The 23,925-nt window shown below is 40.4% G+C and overlaps 2 protein-coding genes across 4 annotated transcripts; both read right to left on the bottom strand.

The window, feature by feature from the left end:
* Window positions 1-1,805: 1,805 nt before the first annotated feature.
* On the bottom strand, window positions 1,806-15,227 carry LOC108016980 (uncharacterized). Of its 3 annotated transcripts, none has more exons than XM_017083925.4 (6): window positions 14,909-15,227; window positions 7,133-7,820; window positions 4,817-5,415; window positions 4,293-4,752; window positions 3,829-4,228; window positions 1,806-3,747 (listed from the first exon to the last, which is right to left on the bottom strand). In XM_017083925.4, the coding sequence occupies exons 2-6, from the start codon at window positions 7,185-7,187 to the stop codon at window positions 2,283-2,285; spliced, it is 2,979 nt and encodes a 992-aa protein (XP_016939414.2). In that variant the 5' UTR covers window positions 7,188-7,820; window positions 14,909-15,227; the 3' UTR covers window positions 1,806-2,282. The 3 variants fall into 3 exon arrangements, with proteins under 3 accessions (XP_016939414.2, XP_016939413.2, XP_070853500.1); XM_017083924.4 differs by having other exon boundaries at window positions 14,968-15,227; XM_070997399.1 differs by lacking the exon at window positions 14,909-15,227 and adding an exon at window positions 12,184-12,364.
* Window positions 15,228-15,465: 238 nt separating this feature from the next.
* Vps4 (vacuolar protein sorting 4) lies at window positions 15,466-19,281 on the bottom strand. Its single transcript, XM_017083286.4, has 5 exons — window positions 19,119-19,281; window positions 18,038-18,177; window positions 17,038-17,899; window positions 16,626-16,854; window positions 15,466-16,557 (listed from the first exon to the last, which is right to left on the bottom strand). The coding sequence occupies exons 2-5, from the start codon at window positions 18,171-18,173 to the stop codon at window positions 16,456-16,458; spliced, it is 1,329 nt and encodes a 442-aa protein (XP_016938775.1). The 5' UTR covers window positions 18,174-18,177; window positions 19,119-19,281; the 3' UTR covers window positions 15,466-16,455.
* Window positions 19,282-23,925: the final 4,644 nt, after the last annotated feature.

Below are 23,925 nucleotides of genomic sequence, written 5' to 3'. Positions count from 1 at the left end.
TAAAGATAACTTGCCAAAATAATTAAGGGTATTAGAAAGCGGAAGGAGAAGTGAGCAGGAAGTGAAGTGAAGAGAGAACTATGTTAAACTGTAGCAGTGGTAAGGCCTAGGATCAAGTGCAGTCTGCAGAGTCTAGCTACTTTCTAGCCAAGTCTAGCTTGCCCCTTCCAGTAGAGCCCCCCTCCCCAGTAGAGCCCCGCCCCATAGACCCCGCCCAAGTCCAGGAATCACAGATTCTTTCGTTGCTCGTTTCAGGATCGATGAGGTGGACAGAGAAGCCGGAGGAGAAGCGAATAAAATGAATAAAATCAAAGACTGGAATAAAACAAATAAAGATTACAAAAGAATATATATACACACAAGCCGCGGGACTATCACACCTATATGTCACATGTGTACATGAAGCCCGGTGTTGATTCACTCAGATCAATCAGTTGGACTTGACATAAACACATATATGCGTGCTAGTTCCAGACCATCACTCAGTTCAAATAAATTCAATTCAATTCAAATCAAATCAAATCAGTCTTCATTCTGGATTTCGATTTCGATTCCATTCCGAGTCTTCATTTCGATTCAATAAAGTGCAACTACCAAAACAAATATATTTAGCTCAAGCATGCGAAATACAACAATAAATGATAAATGCAAGTAAATTATGATAACTATGCCTAGATAATACCACACACCCACACACAGAGAGCAACGTATTAGGCCCAGATCAAGTAGGAGGCAGGATATATGCAGGAGATATATGTAGAACGGGAAGGGAAGGTAGGAGGACAGGAAGATAGATCAGGTTGAGCTGGGAAAGAGTTAGCATTACGAATGCGGTAGTCACTCCATGTAAATTATGCGTACAACAATAATAACAAAACAAATAGCAACAACAACAGAGATGGGCATATGGAAAAACTACTTATGAATTAATGCTAAACAAATTTACATATTAAACGTATACATAAATAACACTTAAGTAAATAAAAATTATAACAGATAAAACGCCGCAGCAATTATAAAATATATATATATATATGTATATAGTATATATATACATGTATATATATGTTGTTAAGATTCTAAAATGAAATGTTTTATAAATAGTTAAACCAAAAACCAAAGAGAAAAATGATTATTATACATTAAATACGAGAGAAAGCGAAACCAAAAACAGATAATGATAAAAAACACACAGCTAGGAAGCAAAACAAAGGCAAACAAAAAACAGAACAAGAACACACAAGGAGAAACAACACCAAAACTACAATAAGCAACAAACAAACAAACAAACAAACAAGGCGAGCAAGCACAAAATCTACCGTTTGACTTTCGATAAATTTAAAGCAAGGGATTAAAATCCAAACCACAAACCAAGGTGGCGAAAACCCAAAATCAATTTTTACAATCATTGTAAATTTAAACAAACCAGATTGGATCTCAAATCAAAGCAGCTTACAAAACGAACAAATTAAAGTGAATAATAAAGTATATAAAACAAAAACCACACATACACACACACACATGCTCAACACACATACAAACATACACACACTTACACAGACAGAGGCAGACACACGTTACTTTATGAACATAAAACAAATTAAATGGAAAGTATATAAAATAAATTATGCTAAAAGGAAAATTCAAAAGCCCGCCTTTTAATCAAGTTTTGAATTCGAGTAAGTAAGCAGTTCGTAACTATTGTGAACTGATAACCGTTAACAGCTAGGCCTGCAAGCAGTTGGTCGCTGTTAACTTTATGTACTTACTCTTTTGCAAGCAGTATTTTTAACAGAATAGGTAAGTTGATATTAAACTATTTTACATCATGTATATTTAAGTTTTATTTCTTATCCAGATAATTTGTAGTTTTGACAACAAAATAATATAGAGTATTGACCTATCCTGACATTTTCTATTGGATTCATCTCCCGAAAAAGTAAAAAGCACTCATTATTTTCTGGTATCATAAGGCCGAGACTCTCGACGGTATGTTTTATCTTAACATCTAAATTTCTCACATTTAAAATCTTATATTCAATATCTTATTCTACGACGCAACGGCCCACGATTTGAAATTCCATTTCATTCTCTGTGTATCTTTGCTTTCTCGTTCGGATATTTACAGTGTGAGGATGAGTGTAATGTGAGTGGTAAATGGGATTGGAAGGGGGGAGAATTGGTTTCGGAGCTGTTCCATAGCCACGATCGATCTGGTGTGCATATCACAAAGTGTTCATCCCCTAATGGCGGGACAGCTTAGATATTCGAATATCTAAATATCAGGGAATTAGCTTTGGGGATCTGCCACGCCTTCTTGCCCTCGAAACGGAACCGGAAATGGCAGCGGATGCCAAGGGAGTGGAGACAGCAGCCGAGGTGGAAACTGCAGATGTTTGCGGCTTGTAGGTGGGCAGATCGATGAAGACGGGTCTATATTCCGGTGTCTCGGGACGCATGGATCGTGACTCCGACTGCAAGACATTGGTGTAATAGTTCACCTCGTTCTGCTGCTCCGTCTGTCCCTGCTGCTCCTGCACCTGCTCCCCCGAATCATTCTCCTTGTGGGATCGCGATCGCATCAGCCTGAAGAGATTCCTTTCCTGCACTGCCGATCTTCGCGAGGCCTTCTGCGATCGCCGTCTGGCATTAGAAGTACTGGTATTCAAAAAGGCCGATTCCTCATAGCGTGGAATGTAGCGCGGCTTTCGTGATTCCCCCGGACGCACTGCGTCGCGATCGTGGGGCGTTACATTGAAGCCGAAGAAGCGCGGTGCCTGCACGGATATGAGTGGCAAAAGGGTTTCACGGGCATACCGCTCCGCCCGCTGGAGAAGTTCCCCCAACCGGAATGGCAGCAGCTGCACGGTTTGCGGCTCATCTGGATCTGGGGATCGTCCTGTGCCCACCTGCGTCATAGTTTTGGCGGGCAGCAGTGGGCGAGAGGAGCCCGCAACAGCAGAACTTATGGCGCCCAATGTTGAAACCATGCCATCGGCGGCAGAAGCCAGCTCACTTTCTGACAAATCCAGGTCCTTGCCCTGCTTAACACGCGGCGTGGTGGCCTTGAGGACTGGTTCCACAATCTCCGGACTGTCGGTGGTGCCATAGTCCTGCAGATTTCGACCCCTATTCACGGCCAGCCTGCGATCCTTTAGCACGGGCTCAAAGATCTCCCCGGCCACCGAATCCGAGAGACTTCTACTCGACTCCGCCGCCTCGGCAGTCTCGTTATCCAGCGAGTTGCCCACCAAAATCGGCTGCCACGGCAGTTCGTCTCCCTGATCCAGGGGATAGGTCTGATTGCGCGCCAACTTGAAGCTGGTGCCCAAATTGAAGATGTCCTTGCGCTGTTTGGCCGTCTCCACGCCATCTACCGAAGCCGCCATGCCCGACTCTTGGACACTGGAATCGGGCACCTCGGTGGGTGACACTGTGGGATTTCCCGGTTGGATGGTGTACGCCCCGTAGTCCTCCTGGTTATCCAGCTCACAGTTACCCGCCTGAAGGCGCAGGCGTACCGGACTCCCACTGCTGAGTTTCGTCGAGGGACGACACAAGGAGTGGCTCCGGCCAAAACTGTCTGTCAGCACCACCTTGTCAATATCCCAGTGGGGCAGGCCCTTGCTCAACCACCCACTGTACGACTTGTAGTGCAGGCTCAATGTGGTGGGGAATCCAAGCGCTGGATGAGGCACAATAATCTTGGACACTATGTCGCCGGCAAAGAACTCAGCATCGTCTTTCCTGCAGGAAAACAAAGTAGAGTGTTAGGCATTGGGTAAAAAGTGGTATATAAATAAATGGGTTTTTTTAAATAATACGCACTCGGATATCTCAAAGGTCTCATTAAGTCCACCATCTCCCTCGAGGATCGCCTCCAGACGACCTATGGTGCGCAGAGGTAGGTCGTTGAAGGAGTTAAATATCTGCAGCTGGAACTGGTGGGCGCAGAACGGCTCCTCCTCGCGGGTAAGCAGGTACAGCTGACCCCTACCCGTGGATCGATCGGCATAATAGCCCATGTTTCCGCACCGTGGAACGCCTTCGGCAAGATCCTCATCATCCTGGGCACAGGGGAAGCATCTGCCCTTGAGGAAATCATCGTAGTTGCCGCATGGAAAGGCGGGAAACAAGCAACGTGGTGCCACCGAGTCGATGAAGAACTTGTAGGCTCGTCTATGATTGCACAACGAACGACCTTCCTCGTCCTCTGCAGCCTGGGCAGCTGTGAAAGTGAAAATAGGACAAATAAATACATTGAGGACCATTCAATTTAATATCTAACTTACACCATATAAAATCGGTGACAGCGCCCACGAATAGATTCGAGCAGCCCGTTTGCACGCGTCCACCATTTGGATAGTAATCCACATGGCCCATGGGTTGCCAGGAGCCGAGGCCACCCAGGATTAAATTCTCTCCATTCGAGTGGATCACGTCCACGAACTCCGCATCGCTGCTGTCCAGTCGCACCTTCGGATGCTGGGCCTCAAAGAGTGGACCAGCCGGATCCAGGCCAGTAATCCGCGATAGTCCGGGCAACTCAGCGCCGGCAAATCCGGATACATGAGCCCCCAAACTAAATCCAATTACATGGGTGCGCATTAGATCAAGACCCTTGTGCTGCTGGAGATTTCTGAGCAACATGGCCAGCTGTTTGCCCACCAAACGCGTATTGGCCGCAGCTCTCACGTAATTCGGAAAAGTGGCACCATTCTCCCAGTCCACGCAGATCACAATGCAGTCCTCCTGAAAAGTGTTGTATATGTAATAAATAAGGTAGTATAAAAACGCGTATCCCCGTCCCACTTACCACTGCCATAAGGGCCGTTTTCATCTCGTAGATCCACACATGTGGACAGGCTGAGCCAAAGCCATGGACAATGACCCGCACGGAGAGCTCATCGAATCCCTCAAGGTCATCAATTGAAGGAGTGGCTTTCTTTTGGCCGCCACCACCAGGACGCTCAGTGCTAAAAGTGGAGTTTGGGGAGGAGTTCACGGAACTCAAGGCGGAGGAGGAGGAGGACCGGCCACTGCCCTCCGGTGAACTAGTGCTGACCTCCGTCTCCCGTTTGCCACGAAAGGCATTTGTCATGTTCAGAAAGGACAGCTCCATCAGCGGACGATCGGAACGCTGGCGTGTGGAGTAGAAGTAGAACTTGGTGTTGATCTCCTCCGGCGGCGAGGGCAGCATCTCCAGATAGGCAAACGGGCCGGAGTCCTCGAAGCAACCCAGTTCGCCATAGCAGACCCGTTTTACAGCTCTTCGTGTGCGGTGACCCCGACGCAAACGCTCCCGCTGCCTCTCCTCGTACTCCACCAGCGAATCCTGAACCGCTTGCGATAGTTCCGCAAAATGTTCCCTCGAAGGCGCTAGGCGCACAGTTCTAGTCACTTCCTGGGCGAGGGCTATAAATGTCCAGAAATGGCAGGCAAATGTGAATCAGTCGGTTATAAAAAATCAAATAAGTTCGCAAAATACGGTTATGTGCATGGCAAGCACGTTCGCAGTCAGATAGATTGGATTTCATTCGATTTTGGGGTTTCCAAGTTGGCCATAGCTCCTCCCACCCATTTAAATACCAGGGAAGTAGGCAAATATGCGCAGAACGCGAAACACAAATATTTTTAGATTTTTTATACTTTATGTCGGTGCTAATTAGTTAAATTAATTATTTTTATATACTCCTTAAGGTCACATAAGTATTTTAGAACAGCTTACTTCGGAAAGCAAAAGTTTTTATGCCCTTCCCGTTGAAAAATGAGCTAACCCCAAATGGCATCATTTTGCTTGATATAACACCTATTGCCCAATCAGATCGACAGTTATTAAGGTGGCGACAACTATTTAAAATTTCTTTCCAATGACAACGCGTAAATTATTTTAATTTTAATTTTCCGCCTTACGTTTTCCTTGTGCACTTCGGCACTCAAACGATTCGAAACGCACGCCATGCGGATGACATAACTGCGCTACTCGTGTGCGAGTTTGTATGATAAATCGCCGAAGCGTGATTGCGTTTTTAAAACACCCAATAACCTAATACCTAAAAGCCGAAACTGAAACTGAAGCCAAAACTAAAAGGCAGTAACCAAGTCCACCAAGCCCAAAAATTGTCAGCACGCGTCGTCTGCCTAACGAGCTTCTAGTTTCTAGAAAAGGAAGTGGGGAAATAGTGATAGCGATATATAGATAGCTATGCCGAAATAAATGAATACTATTTTGAGTTGTCTAAGATCATTTCAGGATTGCAGAAAGGTCTTTTTTTTAAATGCTATATTGTATTTTACTTTAATGTGGTCACATATTATAATAACTTTATTTTTTAATGATGCTTAAATCGCGTGACATAATGGGCAACTATCATTGAGGATGATTACACTTAGAATTTGTGCTACAAATGTGTTCACTGCAAAACTCTCTGTGTCCTTGATGTCCAAGGAAAATAATCCCATATAAACATAATCATAAATATGTAAAGGCAACTTGAAGATCCTCAGCTCTTCAAACCATGGCTCAGCCCAAGGGTAAACTAATCTTGGACGCTCTTTGCTTTATTGGTTTTACCTTCACAACGCAGACAATCAGACACTTGTAGACATGCGAAGGTACACAGAAAAAATACGATGAAAGTTGGTTTAAATTTAATGATAAAAAAATAAATAAAAATATGAAATCTTTACATTAATATATGAAATATGTAAATGCAAAATAAATAAGGTCGATGCTGATAAAGACTTAAATCTTGAATTTTAACTATAAGAAACAAATTGGCAAAGAAAATCCTTAAACGAATTCAAAATTTGTTAGTTTAATATTAATAGGAGCTTTATGAAAATGACCCATATTGGCCATTTTTTTTCCTTGTGTAAACATATATCCCCCCTCTAAAAAACCTACTCTCTGGACCATTGTGCAATCATCGCAGTGAAGTGGTTCGTTGATCGTCTTCTCAATTGTCGCAATCACCGCACCACCTACACACCCACTCACTACAACATATATTTATATATATAGGCAGAGACTCGTTAAAAGCAAATACAAGTCGAGCACTAAGTAAATTAGTTAATGCCTAGCGTCGCCGACTGGCAATTAGTTAATGGAGTCCACGAGGCGTATACTCACCATTTCCCGTGTAGCAAATCAGCACCGCCAGAAAAATGTATCTGGCACTCAACATGCTGGTTTCGTTTGTAGTTCTGGATGCACTACTGCGATCTTCATTGATTGAAGTCCTCAATCCGATGTCTTCTGGGATATATATTTCTCGCGCTCTCTCGGATTTTCTCACTGAATGGATTGTAGATGTTGTCTCAATGCTGTTATGCGTCTCTTTCGCTTTGGTAATAGCAAAATATACAATAAACAAATTCACTTTCACTTATTTGTGAACCTGCCGGGCGACAACAGCAAAAAACCAAAGCCAATCCGAAGACGACGTGGATGTGAATGTGGATGTGGATGTGAAGTCGTGACTATAACTATGACTACAAGTTCGAGTGTCTGACTCACTGACTGACTTAGCCAAAAGGCAGACAGACACCACCATCGACAGTGTCGCCAAATCTCGAATATCAAATACCGAGTATATCTATTGGCGTATTGGACCTGGTCGAGTCCACTGATATTGATCCAATGTCCAGGTTTCAGGTTGCGCTCGGAATCTGTAAATGTATCTGTGTCTTCGGTGGTGGAACCGTATGGCAGACGTTGGCTTTCTCCGAGAAGGGAGAGCGGCTCCGACTCCAGTTCCAATTTGCGACAAGCGGCATTGACTGATTGATGGCCTGATTGATGGCTGGCGATCAGTCGTCTGCAATCAGAAGAGTCAAACTCATGCACGTTAAACGGTTTCGCTACACACGAGAAAAAATGTGTATATATCATGCCATAATGCCATAAAATATAATTATCTTCTTTATAGACACAAGTTTAGTAGCACTTTAAAATTTTAAACACTAATAAATGTTAAAAAGTTAGATAGTATAAAGTATACAAGTACTGTACTTTAAGTGCCGACCAAATGATCTGCCTAGAAAATATTCTAGAGTTAGGTGCTATATGTTATGGTGTTGGCTACATCCATTTCTCAGAAATTCCAATTAAAAAGATTTAATATATTCCATAATTTTCGGTTATTAAGTGGATACGATTTTGGCTAATTGGGTCGTGTTTGTTTTATAAAAAGCTGACTAAATGAATATCCTAAAAAATATTGTAGTACGTCATATTATGGTGTTACTTAACAAGTGAATATGTTATGAAAAAGATTTTTTTTCAGAAGTCCTATTCTAAATCTTATTCTAAAGATACTATATTTTTTTTATAATTTTTGGTGGCTAAGACATTAGGTGATTTTTTCGCTCTGTGTAGCCATTGGCCATTGTATAATAGGCCGGTTGCAGTGGCGTCCGAACAGGATGTTGCGCATGTGCGACTGCTCTATGGTCTTATGTCTCACGTCTCATGTGTCTTGCATCTTGCATCTTGCGGCGATTAGTCCATTGACCTTACACTTGACTGCCGAGCATTCTGGCCGCCAAATCCCGCCCGACCGCTTTTGGCCGCCTCACACATTTGGGTCAACAGGCACTGGCAGACAAAAGCCAATAGCCGTCGGCTTTTGTTGACTTTTGGCTAATTTGCTCGGCCTCAAATTGCAGGAGGAGTGGTGTGGGGTGTGACTCAGGCGAAGAGCCAGTAGTGTGACAAACGAAAGTGAAAACCTTTGGCCATAAAAAAAGCGACAAACTGGAAACTGAATCTGTATCTGTATCTGAAACCGAAGCCGTACTCAAACTGTTTCCCCCATCGATTAGCAAATGCGGTCTTCAATCAACAACATTTCACTTTCGTTGGGCGGGCGGCGTGATCTATCAATTAGCATCCAAAGACCGGCGATTGTGCAACAGTAGTCACAAAAAGATACATTTGTCAGATACTCGGACCGCTCGTCATTGCCCGCCCACGAAATATTTGGTCATCGGTTCAGCGGACAACGAATGCATTTGTAACATTGCATCGCTAAATTTCAAAAGAACTATTTGGCAAAAACTTAAATAATAGATAGGTTGACAAACTGTTAATAACCTAAATTACATTTATTGCAAATTGATAATAGAAAATCAGAACTATTACTTTCATACCTTATGCATTGAAATTTATGCCCTTGAAATCAACTACAATTTATTGATAAGCAACATTAAAAATCATACAATTTTAAAGCAGTAAATACCATTCAAGCTTAAGTAATTTAAGCTATGGAAATGCAAAACTAAATATGTTGTTTAAATATGTTATTGAATGACGCATACTGATAAATACTGAAATGTTCAAGAAATAATTTATACTATGAAAATGTAATATGGAAATTTATATTGTTAAAAACACAAATACTTTAAGCCATAAACTCTATTCCTCAGAAATTTATTTTTCATTAAAAAAAATGTTATTTAATGACTATAATTAACTATAAGTTAAGTATATTTCTAAGAACCGAATGTATTTGAATGGGAAATAAAACGCTTATGGCTTTGCTAATGAATAACGCATAAATGATTTTCCGTAGAAACCAATTTCGTTTTTAAGAGTGAAAACTCACTATGTCAACCTTTAAATTTTGTAATTATTAACATTCCCTTTAATTTTTTTAAGCACTTTTAGAAACCCTAACCACAAAGTAAAGCACTTTACTTTCATGAACCATTTACCGAAACTGTACAAATAATTTAAATAAATGACTATAATTTGTCAAATAAAGAGGCATTAAACGACAGTTTTTCCTCGAGTTGTCTGCATCCTGCTGATAATGATTTCCTCAACTTGCCGTGACTGAACTGATCGCCCCTTCATTAGCTATACCCAACCGATCCCAACGGATGTCAGCACATAATTATCATCGCGTGGGGAGACGGGGGCTGTGGGCCCTTTGTTCGCCTAGCATCGTGTGAACATCCAAAGTTGATGGGTCCGACGAAAAGCGAAATTAAAAGACGAGTACCGTTAAAGAATGAAGACAGTCGACAGGTGAAGTTTCTGAGAAAGCGGAGACAAGCGTCAGCATCACCTCATCAAGACCAACTCGAATATAGCCATCAAAATGGAAAGTAACGCGTAAAATAATACTTCTAAGGTGACTTTCGCATGGGCTCCATAAGAAGTTGATTTTTATGTGTATATATAGAGTCAACTTGCTGGTGGTGCCGCGGCCAACGCTTCCACTTTCAAATAGATTAACCCAATTTGGCGTCTCTGACGCTTGCCGTTGCTCATTTTCGCGTTTGGCGGCTAATTCAGCTCATTACAAAGAATTAGTGCCTGTGATCTCTGCAAAAGGAAAAAGCACATGCAAGTACTTCAAAATAGAAACTCAGAATGCACAGAGAAAAATAAGATCAAGGAGTTTTCTTTGGGATTTTTCTTTGCAATTTATAAAGTGCTAGTGTTTAAAAGCGGCTATCATAACAGTTGCTACAAAATTTAGATTTATTTTGAAAGCTCAGATTGAAGTCCTACATTTTCTGTACAATATAATTTCATATATTCCAAATACGTATATTTCGGACTCTTTTTGTGGCGTTGCTTACAGTATACTTTAAAAATTTCTGCATTTTTCTGAGTGTACAAGCTATTTAAATGGGAAAAAGTGAGACGAACTGAGAACTGGCTGGGAAAGTCTGCAAATCGATTGAGAAAAGCGAACCGTGCCAAAGAAAAGTGCAGTCCGTAGCCTGGTAGCTCGTGGAGTACAGCGTTTTCTGTTTTTCTACCTTCTGTCCGTCGGCTGTCCGGCGGAATGTCTCATTAAACTCTGGACGTGAGCCAAACGAATGGCGGACAATGGAAATGGCCACTCGGCATTGCCAAACGCCAGACAAAACACAAAAACTAAAAACAAAACAAAAAAATATAATACCAATGCATTGTCTTCGCATTGGGTCTTTGTGCAATCGAAATTCGCATGAAGCGATTTGATTGATTTGTCAAGCCAAAAACATACAGACAGACGGTACGAGTATGTGCCCATGTCAAAAAAACAGAAAAACCTCTATGCAATAGTAAAAACATTTATTATTAGTACTATCTAAAACCCAAACGAGAAAATTCCACTAAGAAATCGGACAAAAAATTAGGAAATCCATATGATTTATAGGTTTCCAGTCTGATTTCGGAAATTATGTAGTCGTAAAAACTTTAAGGCAACCGATATTTGTGTGCAATGTTTGTTTCCACAATCTATTTTCTGATTATTCTGCTTTTGATAATATTAAATAAAACGTATCTTATGATGTTACTCAAAATAATTTCTTCATCCCTTACTTTGTAATAAAAACGTTTACCATTCAAACTCTCTGACAACTAATGGGTATCCCCCCGTCCTCGCATTTTCTTTCTAATCTTTTGGGCAAAATGCCACTTGCCAAACGAAAGACTTAGGCAACGAACGTGCCACCGCCGGCTGATGTCCGATTGTAAGCTCAAAAAACAAAAACGCTAGTTACATTAAAAAGAAGTACGGAAAACCCAAAAACCGAAAATGCATACATATATAAATTTCCTTAGCCAATTTTCGCATAGCGGCATAAAATAGTTTCCTGTTTGTTACGACGGACCCAGCAACTAAAAAAAAGGGAGGAAGCCGATCCGATTCAAGCCGAGAGCCAAAGTTGGGGCAAGAAAATATAACGAAAACCAGCAAAGCATAAAATTTCCGCTGGCGTCTTTGGGGATTTTCAAACGAATGTTAATCGTTACACAGAAAACAAATTAGCGCAACGAAAATAATGTTTGTCCACATAGACAATTATAAAATCTCTTCCTAAAACCGTATCACAATACAAAAATATGATATAATCCTATGGTTGGTTCTCTAGTGTTTAATGAAAATTAAATGCGGAGCTTATATTATTTCGTTCGGTGTATTTCTTACAGCTACCGCCTGCAATTAGTGGTTGCTATTTATGGTCGTTTACGAGGTGCTTTTCATGCCTCCCGAAACACAGAACTTTGGGGCCACGCCATCCTCATTGGCCATGCAGAACAGCAGCTACAGGTAAAAAATAAACAATATTCCATAAATCAACTGGATGCAACGGTTAAGTTCCACAATAGCGAATATAAAACTAGCACAATTACATGCATGCAATGGTCTACGAGGTAAATATGTTTGTACATACAAGTGACACAGTTTTCGGGAACACCACACTCCAAATTCAAATGCCAGCACTCTTTTGTCATTTCCCGGCGACAGCATCAAGTTGCCAGTTACGGTTCATGGAGTTGACCTAATCAGGCACTAGTATATCATTTCTTGTCTTATGAAACCTTCTGGCCCAGTTACTCAACGACAATGAGATGATTAAATAAAGAAGACAGGGGGAACCACAAGAATATTATTACCGCAGAAGAACTGCACAAAGAAAAATGTATATAAAAATGCTTACTATAGAAATAATAGTATGATCTATATATCTTAAGCATTGGACTATATTTTTAAATTAGAGTTTATTATTAGGATTGAAATATTAAATAAAGGTAAGGTTTAGACGACTACAAATGCCGGGTTTATAGAGAGTTTTCACAGAATCTAAGCCAGAAAATCTAGAACTCCTATTTATCTTCGGCTTTCCACTCTCTTGGCCAACGTAATGACAGCCACAATTAACACACCAGATTAAAAATAATTATTCTTTTTAATTACAGGCCTTGCCTCGCTTTGTCAAGAACAAAAGAAATTTAATTTGCTTGCGCTGGTTTTTATGGTCCCCTTTCCAAGCAATTATATTTTCTTTACTGGGAATTTAAAGTAATAGACAAATAAAATATATATGAAGTGAAATAACGAGCGTATCGAAAGATACGGCCTAGATGGAGGCAAGGGTAAACACACTGAATGCAGCCATTATCCGAGAAATTACGCTTAAATAATTTGACGAAATTTTCCAGCATTTAGCAGACATAATGCCCATTTGCATTTGATAATATGCGTGGTAAACGACCTTGTTCCTCGGGCAATTCGACCCAGGCAGGTGGTAACCAATCAACAGTCAACGGTCATCAAGAGTTGATTGTTCGCTGGGGCTTCGATCGGTGTGTTTGACTCCAAATGCAATTCCAAGTAGACACACCGAAAGAAAAAATAACCATGGGATATATGACATACTCATATGATATCACATCATCATATCATATCATATCATATCATATCATATCATATCATATCATATCATATCATATCATATCATATCATATCATATCATATAGTTCTAACTCTTCCTTTTGAACTAAAGTTTAAATCTATATTTGTCCAAAAAAGGGTTTTAATAATGGTTCTTATAATCTTTATCAAAAAATGCAAGTAACAAAAAAAATATATATATATATACTGGAAAAAAACCCTTTTTATACATTTTTTTTCTGTGCAACGTGCCACTGAATTAACCAAAAACAAATTTGTAAGCCAAATTAATATATTTCGTTGCTGTTGGAGCCTGGCATTGGTGGAATTTTATGCACTTTAATTGTGGGGCGCACACAACAAATCTTACTCATAAATTTGAAGTTGGCAGTTTTGTTTGGATCTCAACTTTAAACTGTATGATTTGACTTTTGTTTGTGGTGTCTTGTTTGTTTGTTTTTTCTTTAGTTGTTGCTGCCGTCGACAATTCGTGTCAATGTCAGCATGATTTTTAGTTTTTCTGAACTGCAGGGGGAGGGGGGCGGGTCTGAGGTGCTGATGTTAATGCCTCTGCAAACAAGTTTAATCGAAACATGCATAATATACACCTGGTTCCAAGAAGAAAAACCAAGCAAACTGGATGCAAGCAGTGCGGCAAGAAGTGCAAGCAGGTCCACACTCAAAAAAAAAATGAGTGATGATGAAAAGCCCCACTCCTGTGCTCTTAATTTTATGCACATAACTCAGTCAGTCGGACACATTTGAGCCGCAAGAAAAATATGCATTTCTGAAATAGTTTCGCAAAACTGCGACTGACACAGAAAAACAGTAGCCAAAAACACAAAGTAAAGCACGTAAAAAAATGAGTAAAACAATGCGAATGTTTGGGGGGAAAAAACAGAGTCGCCAGCAACAACGATAACAAAAATAATAATAATAACAACACAACGGCAAAAAAATAACAACAAATTATGTGAGTTCGGCTGCTGTGCGGCTTCAACCCCAACTTCTTCTTCATTTCGCTTATTTCGGACCCGGCTCACGGTTTTCACCTGAAGCGCGTGAAAGTTGCGCTTCACCACGGCAGCAGCACACTGCAAGAAATTACCATTTACTTTCCTTGCCCTATTCGAAGAAGCTCTTTTAAGACCGGCACTAAGTAATAAAGGATCTACGACACACCAAAACATCAGGAGCTGCTTAAATCGTATATACATATTATTCCTGATTATATTATGTTCGAGTATTGTTAATTTTCTAAATAGTCAATTTTGCATTTTAATCTGTAGTTCCAGAGGTAAAATTAAAAATATTAAATATATATCATCGATGAATTAGCACTGAAAATATATTAAGTCTACCATATAGAATGTTGAAAAATTATCTATAATTTAATTACAAAATGCAAGTCCACAACTAAATTCCAAATTTATTTTATTTAATTTTAAAACCAAAATGAACACATGAAATAAGTTTAATATATTTTTAACCAGTAAACTTTCCAAAGAGAGACAATAAATCAAAGCCTGTGCTTATTTTTTAAATATTTATGTGAACACAATATGAAAGCTGACATATTTATTTATTTTCACTACTATAACTGTGAGTTTGGGTAAATAGTAAATATTTTTCCTGCGTGCACCATTGACCGCACTCAAAAAAAGAGATCAAATAATATGTGTGTAAAGTAAGGGCCTAGCCCATAAGCCAGGTAGTTATTGCACCTTTGAAAAACATCAGTCACTTGCACACCAAACAAAAACAAATCACAACAAATACGCACTTTTTCGGATCTTGTATCGGGCTTTTCACGCTGGTCACCACAAAATAAAGTTGCGCAAAACAAACCGAGAAATGTTGTTGCCGTGTATCTGTATCTTTCGACTCTGTATCTTTGTATCTTTAGCTTTGTGCAACGCAGACGACGGGGCTGCACTCACGTAACGGAACTGCCAGTGTGCGGGCGAAAAGTAGCCAAAAATGAACGCGGACCGGTCTTCGCAATTTCGAACCTCTAGCCTTTGCGGCTGAAGATCAACTGAAAACTCTAGCTCAAAGCCCGGCCCAAACCAAGCTTACGATCCGAAGTCGAGCCCGAAAACCCGAACCCACTAAACCCGAGCACAAGCCCCCACAATCACTGCTCGGCAGCCCCAAGAGTCGCACTGTGGAACCGAATTTCCATTATAATACAGTAAATTTAATAACAAAATTGTAACACCTTCAAAAGATTTAAAATAAATCAAGAACCCACTCTCAAGAAGAAATATACCACTCCATGATGGATATTTTACAGCATTTATTTTATTGACTTAAATGGAGCCAAAATAATTAAAGCTATTTTAACCTAAAATAAAAATGGATCTTTACAATACATAATATATTATTTTAAGAAAAATACAGATACAATGAAAAATAAAAATTTTATAAAATATAAGATGAGTTTACATTTAAGAAAAAATATTAATGGTAAGAACTCCTGGCAATTCCACGGTGCACAGACGGCGATCACAACATAATATCTGGCCGATCGGCCAGAAACGAACTTATGCTGGTGGGCCGTTCGCAGCGCACAAAGATCTTATCGCCCAGCATGTAGGGCAGGCGGCAAACGTCGCGCATTCTTTTGCGCCAGTTTAGGCCAAAATGCTCCTACTCTTTCGGTTTCACCACAGAGCCGATTGTCTGCTTCCCACCACCCACCTGGTGGCTTACATTCAAATGGGGTCATTTGCGGCGGAGGGGATTCCCCGCATCGCCTCACTGGCAATTGGCATTCTCGGGATGTCAGTTTGGTAGGTATACAATTTTCGTGTTTATTTCTGGTACGTTACATTTTAAATAGGTTTGCTCGGCTGCGCTAAAACTTCTCCTGCTCCTCCGACTTGCTCCTTCCTCTCCTCCTCATCCTGATGCGATCTGGTCAGGTGGCAAATATTGCGCAAGCGCGGCATTCGGTTTTGTTTTCAGATTGGATTTTGGGTTTCTTCTATCGCTTAACATTAAGAGTACAAAAATACATTGACTTTGTGATTACAACAATCCCACCCTCTTCTCTCTCCTCGCTCACTGCATCTCCCTTGTCTCTGTAGCAATCGCACGACGAATTTGAATTACAATTTAACCATATTTCGTATGAATACACATTACTATATATATAAAATAAAAAAAAGGTTTAAGGAGAGCCAGAAGTAAAACGTGTTTGAATTTATGCAATAGGCAACAATTAGAATTAGCTGGTGGTGCTGACGGTGTCTGGCGGGGATCGTGTCTAGCCCTCCTGGCCAAAGTCCTCTGTGAATTTACGCAGCTTCTTCAGATCGTCTTCGTTGACAGTCGGTTTCGTGCGTGACAAGGACTTCAGCATGTCGCGCTGGGTGAATTAAATAAAGAAATAACATCAGTACGGGGTAAAAAGGTTAGTAAACTTAGAATCCGTACCATTGTAACGGGTGGTTCGAAGAGCTTGTCGCTGGGCACATCCATCCAGTTCATCTCGACGGCGCCCTGGTCGCCCGGCGAGCACGGAACCAGCAAATCGTTGACAATCTCTTCGGGGTTGTTGGGACTTGGGCCGGACACCTTCTTGAAATGCGTGGCAGTCTGCACCTTGCGCACAGGTTCCATCAGGGCATCGCGCACCACGATCGATATATCCGCGCCAGAGTAGCTGCAAAAGGGAAAATCAATCAATTAGTTTACAATTCTAATTATGAACAGTATACAAAGGGGGTTGATTTGTGTGGCCACAATGGATAGCAACAGATAGATAGCTAAACCTAAATCTTATCAAGTATTTTGTATAATGGCCACACAGATCAAACCCAACCAATGATTTTGGCGCGTTATATACCCCTCGGTTTTGCCGGCCAACTCCTTGAGATCCTGCTCCGTGAGCACGTGCGTGGTGTTGCCCAAATGGATCTTAAACATAACGAGGCGAGCGTGCGCCTCCGGCAGCGGAATGTAGATGCGCTTCTCGAATCGTCGCCGGATGGCCGAGTCGAGGACCCAGGGTATGTTGGTGGCCCCAAGAACGAGGATGCCATCGGTGTCATTGCCAACGCCCTGCATCTGCACCAGGAACTCGGTCTTGATGCGCCGGACGCTGTCGTTCTCGTTGTCCGATCTCGCCGAGCACATCGAATCGATCTCGTCGATGAAGATGATCGAAGGCTTGTGCTGGCGGGCCAGCTCAAAGAGATTCTTGACCAGCTTCTCGGACTCGCCCAGCCACTTGGACATCAGATCGGAACTGGATACCGAGAAGAATGTGGACCGATTGGCTTCCGTGGCGACGGCCTTGGCCAGATAGGATTTACCGGTACCGGGCGGTCCGAAGAGGAGGATGCCCTTCCACGGAATACGCTTGCCGGTGAACAGCTGCGGGAATTTAATCGGCAGGATAACGGCTTCCTTCAGTGCCTCCTTGGCGGCATCTAGGCCGGCGACATCGGACCACTGAACCTGTGGCTTCTCTATGACAATGGCGTCCTCCAGCTTGCTCTGCAGCTTCTTCTTCTCGGGATCGTCGCCGTCCTCGTCGTCGCTGTCGCTCTTCTTATCCTTGTCATCCTTGGCGCTGGACTCGCCGCCCTCCTTGATCGGTTTCTTCTTGCCCTTCTTCAGGTACTCCTTCAGCTTCTCGGCCCGGTCCAAATACTGCAAGCACTTGGCTCGTATCGAGTCCTTGGCCTTCTCGCCCTGCGCCTCATCTTTTTGGGAAGAAAATAGATATTATGGATTTTTTGAAGGAACAATTTAGTTAGAAATTAGTTGATAACAAAGTAAGATGGAAGATGTTTTAGTAGTGCTATTAGTTATTTCATTAAATGCATTAAAGGTTCTCTTACATTTGATGGTGTGCAGGAAGTACTCCACTCCGTGTTCATAGAGACGCAATGCCTCCGCGTAGTTTTTGTTTCGATCCTCCTCGGTGGCCTTGGTCACCAGATCGATGGCCTTCTGTAGTGTGGTTCCGGCTGCCATAGTGCTGCAAAATGAATGAGTTACCAAATTAATTTTTTCGTCACCGATGATATCACTATTAACTGACAGAAAAAGGGTTGGCAAACGGAGTATTTTAAGAAGTTTCTTCTTGGTTGCATTTTTTTATTGTTTTACTAGTTTTTGGGATGCATTATAAAAGGAGATTGTGGTTATCTATAAGTTGTTAAATTTTTTAAACATATAATACCTATTTTGAAAAGCCTAATGTTTAAAATACATCAACATCATATCTATTATATTTTAATATATTATTTCTTACTGCAAGCAATATCTAGTCTAACTAGAAGTGGATTACAATATAATCGTTCTTATAAAAGAATACTGTTTACATTAAGTTATAAAAACTGCACTGAATAAAGGATTAAGGATAGGAAAGATATGATGCAGAGCTTATACAATCTAGCCGCTTAAATTCATAGTACAGTTTTATTATATCTGTTCTTAAAATATGTGACAATTATAAAATGGGTTCTATAAGTTATGGTACCCCTATTGATTTGTGCACAACATTACTGGATGGGATCCCAACTTTGTCTATGTATGTACATCATAGGTATATAAACAATGTATCAGATTTTACAGCTTAGGTGGGAACCCAACTTCCCAGACTTTGTAGATATGGATCATATTGGTTATCGGCTATGTTTCGGACTTTATTGGCCCCTCCCCATGGGGATTTAGGGCGTCCGAAAGCCTGGCTTCTGCTTCCTCTACCCACCGGCTGTTGTGGAAAATCGAAGATGACGGTTACTCAATCTTAATCCTAGGGGCGGTGGTAACTCCGATTCCGGTTTCAGGGTCCTTCGGTGACGCAGTTCGCGAGCAAAATCGAATTTGTGGGCATGACTAATGCTCCACACACAGCGGCATTGACAAAAACACCAGTCGCGAATTTCGGGGGCGGGGACAGCGGGTATTACTCACGTTTATGCTGGCTGACTCGCTCCGAAATCCAGGCAATCGTCACTGGCTAACTCGTTGGCTGTTCGAGAGGTGTTAAACAAAAGGAAACTTAACTATTTTGTTGGAATTCCAACGCAAATGACGACGTCTTGTTTTTTTTTATTTGCCAGAGTGACCGGTTCGTTTGAAGTGCAGCGCAACGGGAGCGCCACTGGTCGCACTAAAAATCATTTAAGGCGCGCTTTTTGAAATCTAAAAAAAGTTGTGTTTTATTAAATTTATTCTATTAGTCTTATTAAGTATTAAAATATATAAAACTATTGATGTTACCACAGTTTTACACATAGATTTCAACATTTATGTTCTCTTCTTTTATAGCGTATTATATAGGCACTTGAAGAAAAAGTAATTTGGTTAGAGAATAAATTATATTTAGTTTATTAAAGTAATAACATGAATATAAATAAAAAGTTATTTGTCCATTATTAATAATCGATAAGCTACCATATGTTAACATCTAGCTATTTGTAGCTTTTTTCGCGCTGTTCTGCCAATCGTCGGTACAAGGACTGACGAAAAAATACTAAAAATGTATTTGGCGTTGCCACCCCGAGCTGAAAAACTTTGGGTGAACGTTCGTCTTTAGCGAAAACAGTACAAAATTATGTCCGTCAAATTAGCGTCGGTGACTTAGCGGCGCTGGCGGAACGGTGGAATCTGGAACATGGGGCCAATTTTTATTTTTTGTTTTTCTCGGCTTTTTGGGGCCGAATCGAAAAATATTAAATGCAGAATTGTTTAGAATAAAAATATCTATCGATCTAGATACTTTGCAAACATATCCGACTTCTAGAAATTTATTAAAAATCTATTTAAAAAATCGGGTCCCCACAATTTCGTCTATTGCTCCCCTCACAGAGGTTGTACCAATATGCACGGTAAACCTGGTTATTGGGCGTTAATTCAAGTCTCTTGTCAGAAAGTATCATTGAGCTAAAGCCGTCAGTTTTTGAGAAAAAAGCTTAACAGTGAAGGCACCTCGGATTTTCCCCATACAAAAAAGTGGGGCAAATAGTAAATTGCACAGGGCTCCACTCTCAGACGTTGTACCAATATGCACGGTATATTGGCAGATTGGGGATCGCCCAAAGCAAGTTCAGTGCAAAAATCATAACGATAAAGCCGTCAGTTTTTGAGAAAATCGCTTTACAGTGGGGGAAGATAAATAATTAAAAGAAGTGGCGCCAGGCTAAAATTTGAACCAGTAAGTTCCAAGACATGAACCACTATGTAAGAAATGTATTCAGGACACTAACCATATGGCAAAAAATTTTGTTTCGACGCTATCTCTATTTGTAATAATTTTGACTTTCACAGACGTTGTACCAACATGCACGGTACCTCGTTGGAAAGGAAATTCATTTTGCTAACTAACAAATGCGGTTCGGCGAACGAAAAGCCGTCAGTTTTTGAGAAAAAAACATAATGCGTGGCTTGCATCTATTGTTCACCCTGTTCTAACCTCCCAAGACACTAACCATATGGGAAAAAAATAATGTTTCGACGCTATCTCTATTTTTAATTAATTTGATTTTCACAGACGTTGTACCAACATGCACGGTACCTCGTTGGAAAGGAAATTCATTTTACTAATTAAAAAATGTGGTTCGGCGAACGAAAAGCCGTCAGTTTTTGAGAAAAAAGCATAATGCGTGGTTTGCATCTCATTTGTAACAAAATTGTTCACCCTGTTCTAAGCTCCCAAGACACTAACCATATGGGAAAAAAATAATGTTTCGACGCTATCTCTATTTTCAATTAATTTGACTTTCACAGACGTTGTACCAACATGCACGGTACCTCGTTGAAAAGGAAATTCATTTTACTAATTAACAAATGTGGTTCGGCAAACGAAAAGCCGTCAGTTTTTGAGAAAAACGCATAGTGCGTTGTGGGCATCTCATTCTTACCAAAATTTTAGCTAGGAACACATTAACCTTATATCGATACCCTATATCGATACTTCGATAAAAACGAATGCACGAGGCCTGGAGAAGAAATAATTAATATATTTTACTAAAACTCTTAAAATGGGAATTTCTAAAAAACTACTGACCCGATTTTAATAAATAATACATCAAATTGATCAGGTGTGCGAGTATAATCGAAGGTATGTCTTTATTTCGTTGAAAATATTATTAAACATAATTTCGTTTTTATGTATTATGGCGCCAAGACGTTGCCAGAGCGCAAGGGCAGCTCCTTCAAATGCACGAGGGCTGGAGAAGAAATAATTAATATATTTTACTAAAACTCTTAAAATGGGAATTTCTAATAAACTACTGACCTGATTTTAATAAATAATACATCAAATTGATCAGGTGAGCGAGTATAATCGAAGGCATGTCTTTATTTCGTTGAAAATATTATTAAACATAATTTCGTTTTTATATATTATGGCGCCAAGGCGTTGCCAGAGCGCAAGGGCAGCTCCTTCAAATGCACGAGGGCTGGAGAAGAAATAATTAATATATTTTACTGAAACTTTTAAAATGTGAATTTCTAGTAAACTAGAACTATATCAAATTGATCAGGCATGTCTTTAATTCATTAAAAATATTCTTTAACACAAGTCCGTTTTTATTGGACTTTTTTTTATTTTATTAAAGTATTTTATAAAAAAACAATTGTAATGAAAATCGGTGGGAAACAGCATTGTGTAGCTGACCCCGTTTAAGGAACTCAGAATTTGTACAAAATACACGAATTTGTCATACCCTACAAAAAATAAAATTAAAAAAACTCGATATTTTCCTTAGTGTATTTTATAAAAAAACAATTGTAATGAAAATCGGTGGGAAACAGCATTGTGTAGCTGACCCCGTTTAAGGAACTCAGAATTTGTACAAAATACACGAATTTGTCATACCCTACAAAAAATAAAATTAAAAAAACTCGATATTTTCCTTAGTGTATTTTATAAAAAAACAATTGTAATGAAAATCGGTGGGAAACAGCATTGTGTAGCTGACCCCGTTTAAGGAACTCAGAATTTGTACAAAATACACGAATTTGTCATACCCTACAAAAAATAAAATTAAAAAAACTCGATATTTTCCTTACTTTTAATAAACGCTGCTGAAACAAACTTGCGCTGTGTAAGAAGCTCAGGAATCTGCATGCCAAATCCCAATAGCCTAGATCTTATAGTTTCCAAGATTTCAGCGTTCATCCGGACGGACATGGCTAGATCGACTTGGCGAGTGATCCTGATCAAGATTATATATACTTTATGGGGCCGAAAACGCTTCCTTCTGCCTGTTACATACTTTTCGACGAATCTAGTATACCCTTTTACTCTACGAGTAACGGGTATAAAAATAAAAATTCGACGCATTTACTTTAGATGTTTTTATTTCTTCATATGTACATATTTATTTATTCGGAAATTTGTAGATCAGCCTTATCGACGGCCGCCTCCTGGCTAGCCGCCTCCTGGATAGCCGCCTCCAGGCTAGCCGCCTCCTCGCTAGCCGCCTCCCGGCTAGCCGCCTCCTGATTTGCCGCCTCCTGATTTGCAGTCTTGCGGCGCTTTCGTTGTTTGCGTTTGGGGGGGGGGGAGCCCCTCCCTCGCCATCTCCAACGATGAACTTGTCTACGTTCTGTAAATGGGAAGAAAAAATTATTAACAGTTCGTTTAAATTATTACATATAAATTACTTACGCACTTCACCAGCAGCACCCTCGACATTTTCTTGGTAAATAAAAGTTCCCGCGAATCGGGAGTGATGCCACACTTTCAGCTTGCCTTTATCGAAGTATCGATATAGGGTATCGATATAAGGTTCATGTGTTCTTAGTTACAATTTTGGAACAAATGAGATGCCCACAACGCACTATGCCTTTTTCTCAAAAACTGACGGCTTTTCGTTCGCCGAACCGCATTTGTTAATTAGTAAAATGAATTTCCTTTCCAACGAGGTACCGTGCATGTTGGTACAACGTCTGTGAAAGTCAAATTAATTAAAAATAGAGATAGCGTCGAAACATTATTTTTTTCCCATATGGTTAGTGTCTTGGAAGCTTAGAACAGGGTGAACAATTTTGTTACAAATGAGATGCAAACCACGCATTATGCTTTTTTCTCAAAAACTGACGGCTTTTCGTTCGCCGAACCGCATTTGTTAGTTAGCAAAATGAATTTCCTTTCCAACGAGGTACCGTGCATGTTGGTACAACGTCTGTGAAAATCAAATTAATTAAAAATAGAGATAGCGTCGAAACATTATTTTTTTCCCATATGGTTAGTGTCTTGGGAGGTTAGAACAGGGTGAACAATAGATGCAAGCCACGCATTATGCTTTTTTCTCAAAAACTGACGGCTTTTCGTTCGCCGAACCACATTTGTTAGTTAGCAAAATGAATTTCCTTTCCAACGAGGTACCGTGCATGTTGGTACAACGTCTGTGAAAGTCAAATTAATTGAAAATAGAGATAGCGTCGAAACATTATTTTTTTCCCATATGGTTAGTGTCTTGGGAGCTTAGAACAGGGTGAACAATTTTGTTACAAATGAGATGCAAACCACGCACTATGCTTTTTTCTCAAAAACTGACGGCTTTTCGTTTGCCGAACCACATTTGTTAATTAGTAAAATGAATTTCCTTTCCAACGTGGTACCGTGCATGTTGGTACAACGTCTGTGAAAGTCAAATTAATTGAAAATAGAGATAGCGTCGAAACATTATTTTTTTCCCATATGGTTAGTGTCTTGGGAGCTTAGAACAGGGTGAACAGTTTTGTTACAAATGAGATGCCCACAACGCAC

The sequence above is a fragment of the Drosophila suzukii genome, chromosome X (assembly GCF_043229965.1).
Source record: "Drosophila suzukii chromosome X, CBGP_Dsuzu_IsoJpt1.0, whole genome shotgun sequence".
Classification (NCBI taxonomy): domain Eukaryota; kingdom Metazoa; phylum Arthropoda; class Insecta; order Diptera; family Drosophilidae; genus Drosophila; species Drosophila suzukii.
The sequence above is the reverse complement of the archived record's forward strand: the minus strand, read 5'-3'. Positions and strand labels throughout refer to the sequence as shown.